The sequence below is a fragment of the Athene cunicularia genome, assembly GCF_003259725.1.
Source record: "Athene cunicularia isolate RWA chromosome 4 unlocalized genomic scaffold, athCun1 chr4_part2, whole genome shotgun sequence".
Taxonomy (NCBI): Eukaryota; Metazoa; Chordata; class Aves; order Strigiformes; family Strigidae; genus Athene; species Athene cunicularia.
Window position 1 is genome coordinate 18,126,273 of NW_020799099.1, and position 12,535 is coordinate 18,138,807.

General features: G+C 39.1%; 1 protein-coding gene across 3 annotated transcripts in view; it reads right to left on the reverse strand.

Moving 5' to 3' along the window:
• Nucleotides 1-12,535, reverse strand: part of NFKB1 (nuclear factor kappa B subunit 1) — a 58,284-nt gene that overhangs the window by 9,429 nt on the left and 36,320 nt on the right. For all 3 annotated transcript variants that reach the window (XM_026848218.1, XM_026848216.1, XM_026848217.1), the window contains 7 exons: nucleotides 12,250-12,341; nucleotides 11,502-11,640; nucleotides 9,335-9,457; nucleotides 8,215-8,304; nucleotides 7,107-7,292; nucleotides 4,311-4,452; nucleotides 1,024-1,138 (listed from right to left, as the gene is read on the reverse strand). In XM_026848218.1, coding sequence (XP_026704019.1) covers nucleotides 1,024-1,138; nucleotides 4,311-4,452; nucleotides 7,107-7,292; nucleotides 8,215-8,304; nucleotides 9,335-9,457; nucleotides 11,502-11,640; nucleotides 12,250-12,341 — 887 coding nt within the window. The remainder of the gene's footprint in view (nucleotides 1-1,023; nucleotides 1,139-4,310; nucleotides 4,453-7,106; nucleotides 7,293-8,214; nucleotides 8,305-9,334; nucleotides 9,458-11,501; nucleotides 11,641-12,249; nucleotides 12,342-12,535) is intronic.

Genomic DNA, 12,535 nt, shown 5'->3' on the forward strand with positions numbered 1-12,535 from the left:
AGTAGAAGGTAGGAATAGCTGTAGAGGTCCTGGCATTTAAGAGATTAATTTCTTGTGTGGAACACAGCTTTTCTTCCTGTTTTTGGAAAACAGAGGGCATAGAATTAAATTCAGAATCCTCTGCTTGCTTTCATCAGCCCCCACATTTCAAATTGCTTTGTATCAATGTAAAAATGAAATGCAAAAGAGAACAAAAAAAAAAAAAAGTCAAAATAAACTCTCTGGGACTATCTGGTAGAATAAAAACCTGCCTCTACTGTTCACAGCAAAAGAAATGACACAAATGTCAGAGTGCTCCTGCGTAACATCCAGCTGGTTACCTTTGGGACAGCTGAACGGGGTGCACAGCTGAAGAGGTTATTCTCCAGGCAGGTTTCCGCAGCTCTTTTTAAAGCCTGAGTTACAATACAAATAGCTCAGACTCTGTCACAAATGAAGCTGAGGCAGTGCCTGACAGTTAAGAGTTCTTATCCTACTAAGGTAAAAAACCTGGGGATGGGCTTTTCTGTGTTTTGCTATAATGTGAATCTAGAAATGAAAGGGAAAATCTTGGTGCTCATGTGATGGGCACAAATATCATCTGAGCTGTAAGAAGGACACAGTTTGTTACAGCTTCCACATGCCTGTAGATAACTGATGATGCAGCAACTGACTCATGATCCTGAGTTAACCTATGTTACAACAGTCAAGAGGTCCCAGCGCTGGCACACTGTAATCCACGTCACTGGTTTAATAACAGAGAAGCCAAATAATGAAGACATGAACTGAAGAATTTTGTATTTTTGGCCTGCTCTGTGATTAATCCATGGAGACGTTTCTGTTAACATCAAGGGGAATGATGAACTAAAACAGTGAAAACACGCTCCTGCTCCTCCACCACTTTACAGTATGTCATTGTGGTTTTGCATTACAGTCTGATCTGGGGTCATTCCAACGCAGAAAAATAAGACAGACGTAAAGTTGTGCAGTTTCTTTTTTACTGGTTGAACAATCAACAACACTTACACCACCACAACTGCGCACCTGATAAAGGTCGTTTCTCATGTTAATGATGTCATTATAATTCAAATTAGGTATCACTTCCAAGAGGTTTTTCACCAGCTCAGTATGAAGGTGGATAATTGCTAAATGAAGGACACTGAAACAAATAAAAAAACAGATGAACAAATTCACACTATTTTCAAGTTTATTATAAAAATTCTAAAGTTTTGCTGTAGATCTGACTGAATTCTGATATGAACAGTTGATTATTAGAGATCATGATTTCAGCACTAAATATCAGCACCTAAAACGAATCCCAACATTAAAAAAAGCTAGCCAGAAGTTAACTGTGTTTAACCTTTCAATTACAAAAGCAGACTCAGGATGGCTTTTGCTGGTTCTGAGCATAACTTAACTATTAGTCTAATAAATACAAACTTTATAGCACAAAATAGTTGTTTCAGAATTTGTTGAAATCCCCAGATTCTTTGCTGTTTTGTTTTTTTCATGTTTTGAATTATGCAGCACATGAACACCTCTTACTGTCAAAACTTTCCTTCAGAATTTCCACAGGCCTTTCTGCCACCAAAGCATATTTTCCCTTGGGGGTTTCCCCAGACCTGTGGGTTTTTCTTCATTTTCAAACAGAAAAATGACTAAGGACCCAGGTCTGGTGACTTAACAGCCACAGAACTTGCAGCAGTTGCCAGAGACATCATGCCAAAGGAAAAACTTGGTTTGGGACATGAGTGACTCTGCATAGCAAGATGCTTTGCCACTTCTACTGGGTTAATGCAGCGGCCTTTCCTGTGCTCTTCTCCAGAGACAGCTCCTTCATCACCAGCCACAGCAGCTGTACTTAAAAATGACACCAGGAAAAAAGCAGGTTGTGAATCCCATCACCCCTCTCCAACAGAGCTTGATTTGTCTTGTTCCCTGTAGACTTCGTTTCAAAGTCATGCCCTTTATGCTGGACAACTTCTAGGCTCATCTTTTCAGCATATTGCTGCTGACACAGAATATCATCATAGGACAGGTGGTGTGTTTGTTATGCTTCTCCAGAAATAAGCGAATAAACTCAGATCTACACTTTCATCAGAAAAATAAAAAGAAGTTCCTTGACATTTGGGGTGTAGAGTCATCTTGAAATTGAGACTGAAAGCACTCAAACCGTAAGATAATTTTAAAAGATTAAAAAAAAAAATATTTCTAAACCAAACTCAGCCTCAAAGGGTCTGTTTTATTGGTTCTGGATGCTGCTACAGGCATGGCACTTTACCTCCTTCAACTCTCCTGTGCTGTTCAAAGAGCTGTTCCTGTGCTCTCTTGGTACATGCTTCTCATTATGCTGTGTCATGCTGACATTTATTTCCAAATCTCACTTCAGAACCAAATTTGCTCTTCTACTGCCTTTAGTTCTCTTTCCTGTAGCAAGTATTTTAATTTTACCCTGCCACTACATGTGATGCTGTAAAGACATGCTGACTAGACCATGAAATTCCATTTCTTAAATAGTTCTACATCCAAAAAATGCATTTCAGCACAACTGTGGAGGCAGAGCACCATAACACCATCAGGCTTCTAGAGAGTGGTGGTACTGGTATAAATGCAGTGACAGCTGGAGCTACTGAGTGCCCACTGTAAAGATACACTAATCACAAATTAGTGTATTTTGTCTCAAAGCCATAAAGCAAAACATAGGATCCCATGAAAGGTATTTTCATTCCCTACATACTACTTTGATGAAAGATGAGCAAAATTGTTGACAGCAACACTTCTTCAGGCTTAAGCAATTTTTAAAATTTATTTTTGCCATATAATTTTAATTATTACAGTGGAAATTAGGGAAATTGATTTATGAGTTTTGAAGTTTTTTGGTTTTTTTAACAGCTCCTGTGAGAGAGCTGGAAGACAGACACCAAAACTTTGTTAAAAAGCTGCAGAGTAATTTAGATGTATTACATGCTCACAGACTAAATTCCATCCCAGGAAAAAGGTGACATGAGCTTGAGCTGCACATACTTGCAGGTACTTCTTGATCCAGAAAGAAAACAACTGTCTACCATCATTCTGAAAGGCATTTTTGACTTTGCTGAATTGCCCTGAAAGTCCAAATATGAGGGGCACCTTATTGATATTTAAATGCAGGTCCTACTTGCTCAATACTCCTCTACCCACTGCTGCCTTTTTTTTTTACAACACAGAAGCTGTATTGTCCGAAGTGCTAGCAGATTTTGTTGTTTGCATTCCTGCTTCCCTCAAAGCAGACATCAGGTTGCCAACTGGAAAGCAAAGGAAGTAAAGTAGCTATCTCTGATTCTGGAGTCCTTAGTGTATGCTGTTTATCAGTAATCTGAGGCCTGTTTTTACTGAACGTAGTGAAGGTAGTAGCCTCTCACAGAGTAATCGAACAGTGGGATAGCATGTCTCAGTCCCTTGTAATTTTCCATCTAGCCAAACACATTAAGGCCTTTATAGCTTCTACTGTACAAAACCCTGCAATTTAAGGAAATGTAAGTGATTGCACAGGGCCTGCCCAAAGCCTGTCAGCTAAAAAGTGAGGATGTGATAACGTCCCTTGCTTATTCAAGAGATTATCTTTGCATGCATTCAGAGCCACTTCTGCTGAATTTGCTTTTAAATAACTACTCCTCATTAGTTCCTCACTGTATTTCACACTCATAAATCCCACATAATCTGCATTGCTGCAGAGGAACAAAATGGATTTGTATTCCAGCTCACATTATTGAAGGACTGATAAGCAAATACTAGCAAGTCTGCCACAAACATCCATGCAGTGTCTTGGAAAGCAACAGCACAGTACGGATGTAAGCAAAAGCAAAATACTATCCTCTGGGAAGAACTTGGCGTCAGTGGGAGAAAAGCAGCTATTATTTCTACATTTCCCAGTGCATCTGTAACTTAAAGCTTCCTATGAAGACTCAGGGACTTGCATAGAATGAAAAGCAGGCACTCTCCTCCAGCACAAAGCTGAGGATCTCCATCAACTGTGTATCATGATGCAAGCACAGCACTTCATGGTCAGTCAAGAATTTAAGTAAAGAAAGTCAACAAGCTCATCATACACTCTATAACAGTATTATTTTCTGACCAGTACTGGATCAATGAACTTTGTGGTGTGAATGACTTTTCTGCAAATGCAACAAAAATGTCTAAACCACAGCTGTACATCTCCCAAACAAAACAAAGGAGAACAGTATTTATTTCATTAAAGCAGTGCTGCAATCCATGATCTGCACCTGCAGGGGACTGCGGCATTCCGCCATCAAAAACATGACTTTCAACCCAGTAAGTACAGAACAACTTACTTGTCTCCATTATCATCCTGGACAGCAGTGAGATGGCGCTGAACAGCCAACAGCATCTTCACATCTCCAGTTACAGCGTAGTCAAAGAGAGCATTGCAGTGATGCTTGGCAAGCTGCATGGCCTTCTCCAGGAACAGACCATCTGCAACACAGAGTTTTGTCTTCATCAGTTCAGCTGTCTTCCTTGCAAGACCACCTTCTTTTGACAGGCATCTGTGCTGCCAAAGAAATACGATGTGCAGACCACCAAGCATTATTTACTGATTCACTGAGACAGGTTGCTAATTACTCCTGAGAGGTAAGGATAAAGGGAACGGGTCCCTTGGAAGAAAAACCTGATGCATGCTGAGCATTCAGGCAGCAGGAATCCTGAGAACAGTCAAATTCTGGAAGCTCCCTTTAGTTTGAGTGGTACTGAATTAATTGTACTGATGTGCACTTCTGTGTAATGAGACAAAAGGAGCAGGAACTTGGATTTGCTTAGATACAAGCAACATCTAAGGACTCGTATCCATAAAGAGCACTTAAAAGAATGGCCCATGCAATTCTGAGTAGTTTAGACTTGAAGAAACCGAGGCACAAGAAGCCTGAGGAAACTGAGGCTCAAGAAGCCCAAGTGACCTGTCAAATATTGCACAGAAACTCAGAGAACAGATATGGAATTACTGCAGGGCTTTGTGCACCCTCTCTGACTCAAACCATGCAGTCTCTTCTGCTTTACAACAGCAGCGCAGAGAGTCTGTTCACCTGATTAAAACATTCTAGCTTACCATGCTTAGTATTTGTAGTATCCTTATCTTAGATTTATAAAATGTACAACCACTGAGCAAAAAGCAGAATTTGTCATGGTGGGGAGGCAAAAAGGAGAAAGGGGAGAAAAGAAACTAATTTGTGGAAAAAAAGTCACTGTAGCTTCTCCATCAATACCTTTGTGGTTCTGTATAAGAAACTAACAAAAATGAAACAGCTGAACTTTCAAACCACACTTGTCATTCTGGGAAGCAGTATCATCTGAAACCAGCCTGTATTCTGACAGTTTCATGTTTCTATAAAACCTTGTAAAGTTGGCAATACTAAGAGCAAACCAATAAACCAGACTTTGTCATTTAAAGTAAACGTACGGAGAGAATACGCAGGATTTCCATCTATACAAAACCAGGCATTCAGACTGGGTCAGAAGGGTATTCCTGATGAACAGGAATACATAATTTCTGTAAGCGAAAGACCTACTCAACGATCCACAAAGTTTATTGTTCTATCCAATATCTCACTGTAGTTCCTGTACCATATGCCCAGGCCGATACATCGATATTTGCTATTCACCTCTTATCGCTAAATAATAGCCTTAAACAGATGTTATGTTCAGGATACGTATCCAGGGTAAAAAGTGTTCAGCAACTCAGTCTCTTCTCGTTACAGAGATTTCCAAAGACCAAAAACCTGGATGCTAGAACTCTCTGGTTTCCTGTATCAAGCACACAAAAAAGATACCCTTCAAAATACTATAAGACCGCATATTTTAGTCTAATACGCAAATGTTCTAAACCTACAGTAGCTATTTCATAGTGTCTGTTGTTCTGCATCTATTCTTCATATAATCCGGATCTTCAGATTGCCTCTCCTCATGCCATTACAACTGATAAACAGTCAACTTCCTGCCTACAATGTTCACTACTCAGAAACCAGGTCAATAATTCAGGCCCCTCCTTTGTGACTGCTCCATGGACATTATTATTTCTTCAGATACCAGCAAAAGATTTTGCTCTCTGAATCAGTCACGGGATTTATCACAACCTTGCAAACAAGTTCTTCAGATTTTCTCAGGAGCAGCGTCTGTTTCTCAGATCACAAGAAGCTATACACCTTGGAGGTTTTTACAACTACAACCCACATGCTACGTGGCTTTGGTTTCCCAAGCCACAGTTTCTAGGGCTGTTAATAGCAAGTGTCACACAGGGCTGATACACACAAGATAATGTGCCCTCTTCCCTGACCAAGAGGGAACAACGGAAGTGGTCTAGATCACACTGCATTTGGTAGAAGCCAAGAACAAAGAATTCCCTTCCCTCCTGTTCAATTCCTACCACTACCCTGCCTCTCTAGTCCAACAGCTGCTTTTAATTTTATGAGAAGCATGACTACTCAAATACTTTAAAAAAGTGGCCATCAACTCTTTTAAAAAACAATCCAAGAAAAGGAAGTCTTACCGTCTGGGAAAGGGTGATCTGTAGTCTTCATGTATTCTACAACTCCACCACTAAACCATTTCTACTGACTACTCTTGCCTTCCTCCTGTTTTGTTTGATGTATAAGACTTTGCTACCCAACAGTGTTGTTTTACCGTGTATGTGTCACATATGTTTACATTTTAAGTTCAAACCCGTAACATTACTTTGCATCCAATTTAACAGTAGAATTACAGGAAAGAACTACTGCAACAATCACAGCAATCCAGAAAAGCCAAGTCAACTGCTGAATTGCATTCCACGTGCCTTCACTGCTTTCACTGTTTCTCATACAGGTTTATTATAAAGCAGAGCTACGTGTGCTCAGTGGGTTTGAGCTATCTCTTCTTGCATGACAAGCAGAAGCTCAGTTGCTCAGCGGCAGTACAAAAGTGGAAGATTACCTACAGAGAGAGATTCGGGGGAAATGGAATTCCTCCCGTTTCCTCCAGGAGGCATCATCATATTTTGAAAACCCAAGCTGACATTTATGGAGCCTCCAGGCCTTTAACAGCCACTTTGCCCATACTGCAGTTTGATCTGCCCTAAATGCATTTACTTGTTCACTTACCCTGCCACCTGCAATCTGCTTCAGTTACTTCAGTTTTACAGGAAGAAACATCCTCCTTCTCATCACCAGAGGTTCTGCACTCATTCTTCTCCAGAGTTTCCACTTCCACGTTGTGTTTCACATCCCGTTTGTCACTCTGTTTATCAGAGCTCTTCCCATCTTGTTCAGCTGTGCTATTTGATAGTCCTTCAAACAAAAATTAGTATCATTAGTGTCCAATACTGCTGCTTTTTTATGCAAGTGATAAAGCTCAACTAGCCAAAACCAAACTCTAAAGAACTCAAACCAGAAATTTACATATAGGTGTCATCATTAAACACTCATGAATCATAACACTCCAGATGCCAACACACATGGACAGTCATAGCAATGTAACTTGCTCTAAAGTGATGTTATGTTTTTGACAGCCTCTGCTTTAAGGATAAACTGTTATATAAAACAACAGATATACCTCTCTTTTTGTGGTACAAGAACACAAGTATGAAGTATTCCCAGGAAATCTAGTAGAATAATTCAGATTTACTTCCATTTTTCTGACAGCAAATCCATCCCTGAGACTTTGGAAATAACTACAGAATATTCAACATGTAGATTTTAAATTACTTCCCTGTTTTAGGAAGCCAGGAAAGCCCTTATTATTAATTCAATCTTTTCCATTGACTTTTATGTTATTTCTCTGGGCTAGTGTGTAGTACCAGACTGTGGCAACAAAGGAAGACACCTTTTCTCTGGTCTAGTCCTTCGGTCACCTGTAATCAGTATGTTCAAGCAAGCAAAAGGGCTGTTGCTTGAAACATACATTGAACATAGAAGGCATATGGAGGCATTTTGGTGACTGCTTCTTTGGAGTTAGCAGTAAAAAAACATATGCACACAGCTTTAATTCTCTCCCAGTATACCTTAAAAAAGAAGCAGGGCAGTAACCTACACAAACCCCTCTGCTGCCAGAGGCTCTAAAAAGAGACCAATTCTAATGAAACAAAACCCAACAACCAAACCCTCCCCAGCACACTTGCTAGACCTGCATGACACTTCAAACTGATAGCTTAAAGAAAATAAAGATGGTCAAACAATTCATCTGTTGCAAGGGCAACATTTTTACTGTTACCATGTTTCATTCCAGCATTGGACTTTGTTGTGCCAGGGTGGAAATGCATCCCTCCAAAAGCAGAGTATCCATATGAAGGGTAACTGAACCCTAAAGAAAGGAAAAAGATTAAAAATTACACCCTAAAGCAACCAAAACACCATCTAGAAGAACACTGAACCTAAAGAACTGAAATTTTGTATCCTACATACCTTCTGCTATATTCCATCCTACTAAAAAAAAATTACCAAACTGAAGGTGAACTGTCCCCCATGCCCTCAAAAATCCAAAGAAATTCTAGATGTTTGGCTAGTTACACTCTCTATCCTACCATCCACAAGACCACACAGATGTATTATCACTAGTATGCTTCATCTAAAACTCTGCTGAGACTTCACAAGCTACCCTTCTGCTTTCAAATCTTTGTGATTACAACAAATTTGTATTCTGGTGTTATGTTATAGATACGCTGTTAGCAAAGCATGTAGCAATTTGAAAACTGCTGCTCTGTTCCCTGCTCAAAAAAAAAGGTTGCAAAGATAGTGTAGTTCAGATGACATTTGCTGATCTACAGGTTTTTAATGCTCTGCTGCAAGAATCAAAGCAATGCTCTTATGATCCTGCATGTCAAATATGCTCTGGCTTCAACAGATAGAGCACAGCAGAAAACTCAAATTTTTTAATAGTTCTTTGCACTAACAGGGTTAATTTAACAAATTACACTCCTGGTCCCAGAAATAATTAAGAACCTGTTTAATTTTAAGCATCAAAGATGGTACTTAGTTGAGCTGTCCCATGAATTACAGTGCCTTCAAGGTCCTAGGAAGCAACAAGGCTAAGGTATGATGGATTCCTGACTCAGACTCCCTCAACTGGAACGGTGTTATCTGTTACTTAGAGCTTCAAGGATGACAAGAAGCCTTATATCCAAGCAGGAAAGCAAATGAACTTTTGAAATATTTAGAAAACAAGGAGATGCTTAACTGAAATGAGTGTAACACTGGTACAAAGACAGGAGAGTCAGGTCTCATCTACCTAGACAACGATGAAATCCTCAGCACTTTTTAAAAATCAGAATAAACATCTGTCCTGCTCTCAAAGTAGAACCTCCTCCCCTCTTCACCCAAAACTGCTGCCTTACCTGAGCCAGGACCGCCACCTCCCCCTCCATACATGCCACCACCTCCTGTGCCACTGCCTCCACCATAGCCATCAGAGAAGTTTGGCATGAGCTTCTGTCGCTTCCTTTGCACTTCTTCTTTGTCTAGGTTAGAAGGAATAGGCAAGGAATCACTTTTACTAGTGGCCACACACAGAACAGGATGTCTATACAGAAACCATTACTAAAGTTTATTAGTTTATAAAGGAAAATGCAGAGTACTATAGAAGAGTCAACACTCTTCCAGCTCCAAACAACAGAACAACTTTGTATGTAATGGAGCAATTAGAATCCCTGTGAGAAACAATCTAGTGCCAAGTCCCCAGCCAGACCATCAGCATTGCTCAGGCTTGCATGGTCTTTTCAGTTATGTCAGGTGCATTCTGCTCACACCAGAATAAAGATTGCTTATTTCCAGGCAGGACATAATACTGTCAAACCATGCTGAGCCACGGTAGGGAAAAAAAAAAAAAAAAGGTGCAAGTACAAAATAATACTTAGTTGCCCTGAAAAGCAAAACACAAATATTTAAAGAAGTATCCCAGTGACTGGGGAAAGTGAAAATTTCATGATAAGAGATACAAAAATAGGGATACAAACATTATAGAGGTTAAAATCCAGTAGAACTGCTGAGGTAAGAACAAAATATCCTTCGTTTATTAAACAATCTAGTAGTTTTCAACAGCCATATAACAAGAAGAAATTTCATGCACAGGCACATCAGTCAGTGCATCAAATGAGATAGCTGAATACATGAAACAGTACACTGAAAAGTACAAGTGCATTATTTCCAGGCATACATGATCTGTAAGTATGTATGCATGCACACACCAGGCATACTCACACTGACGAGGAGAGAAAACTCTAGAGAGCAATCTAGTCAGAGAAACAAACAAAAAATCCATATACACGTGTCTAAGTTTGTGTGAACACTTGCAACAAGGGGAAAAAAAAACAGTCCCTAAAGGGTAATTTCATGATTTGGTTGTGTAGGGTATTCAAAAATGCACATAATGGAGTAAAATTAATTCAACATTGTTAAGAGGCATGTAAAAGAGGTTTGCTTTAAATCTGGTAACTTTGTTCTGCAATTGTATGCCTCACTACCAGAAAACTTGTGCAAAAGACTCCTGAAATCATTACTGATACAAAAATCCCACAACAACTCTGGAAGTTTTTTTTAATGCACGCTTTCTGCTATTTTATTATAACAGACATAAAGTAGATTCACTTAGACATCAACTACCACCCCTCTCTCCTTAGCTGTCCTTAGTCCATTACAATGGCACACATATTTTAGAGAGTTTGAGAGGGTGTTGATTTCAACACAGCTCTGAAAGTTCAGCACTAGGCAGGTAAAACCGTTAAGCAGAAGGCTTATTGTCTTAGTACAATGAAACACCAATTCTGACTTGGGTCTCAATGCATTTCTGTATCATTAACATTATTGATATTCAAATCCATGACTGCTGCTGCTATTCACATCAAATATTTCAAAAGTAGACTTTAAAGGGCACAGATCTGCTAATTAAACTTTTCACTAACAACTTAGGAAGCTGGTCTGATGCCAGCTATTCTATTTCTGCTAAGTGACTAACATTTTAATACAAGAGATTGAAACATCACTTTCCCTGCTCTCACAAAAAGTGCCTTGGGCTTATGTGACTAGTACAGGCAATCAGAAAATTCAAAAACATCGGTGAAACTCTTAGGCATGATGGTAAAAGGAAAAGAACTGCAAAATACGTACCTTTTCCGCCAGATACCAACCAGTCTTTGGTTTAAGGTTTCAAATGAAAGTACTGACAGTAACATGTCCTCAGATATTATTTTGCAGAAACTCAGAGAAGAGAGTGCCATCTGCTGTATGGACAGGCATGCGTGCATATAGGAAACTTCCAGGGAGTAAGTCTCACTAGGAAAAGACTTGATTTACTGCCTACCAGTCCAACAAAAAACGTACAAACCCATTATAGAGCTACCACTTTTCATATTAGCTCTGCACAAAACAAGAAGGGAAATATCCTATTTTCTAAAAGTAACAAATACAAAAGAAAAATCCCTCATCCAAAAAATTCTATCTTACTAAAAGCATTCCTAGGGACTCCGCAGTTTCTGCTTCCAATATATAAAACATTTAATAAGTTACCTTTGATTTCCGGATAGTAGAGAAAAGGCTTTGGTTCGCTTGTTTCCAGATCAGATTTCCTACGCAGCTGTACAAATACAGATGCTGGCTTTGTAATATTGACATCTCGATACTTGGGTGTTTTGAAAACAATAGCAAACTGTGAAGGAAACAATGATAAGCACATCTATCATGGAGCATGGGGTTTGATAACTTTGCTTTTACATTTGTGTTAATTTTGTAGGAATTGGTTCACAGCTTAGGAGGTAAAAATTTTTAGCAAAAGGCTGCTACAACAATTAACTTCCATTTTAGTTTCCAGTTGCACTTTTGAGTTTGAGTCCTAAAGCCTTTTGGGAAAGACAGAACTACCATGTAAAGTATCACCACATCACTTATGTTAGTACTGCATTGTCTGTCCCCTCATCATTTAGCACCTGTATTCTGTGGCTTTCTCAGTGTGTTCACAGGAGCTCTAAGAGCTTTTTATATATCCTATCCCAACTTACACTGCTGCATGTTAAAGCAATGGGTCTGTTTTCCAGTTTCCTCGCACTGTATTCCTAACCTGCCTAGTTACCTAATGTATGTCTTTAAAGAACAATTAAGATTGTAGTATTATTAGGCAGTAATCAACAAAAGACAAGGTTAGTACATAATACAGATGCTTTCACCTAATTTATTAATGATAATATAATCCTAATATAATAATATCATCCTCCCAGAGATGAGAAAATCATTTACAAATGACAAATGCTCTGTTACTTACCTGTCTATGTACATCTGTAGGAGAAAAGTCTCCAAAGCCTTCCCACATACCTCCATTCTCGTCCTCTTCATAGAAACGTATTTGAATATCATCTGCAAAGAGTGAAAGAAACACTTTTTGGGATGTTTGTGCATTTATTTAACCTTTGGGATGTTTGTGCGTTTGTTTAACCTTTGGCTAAGTTTATTTCGGATAAAAGTCAACATGGTTACATTTGGGCTGGATGATAATATTACAGGAATACTACATGAATTATCTTTATCCATTTTACGAAATCATCTAAATA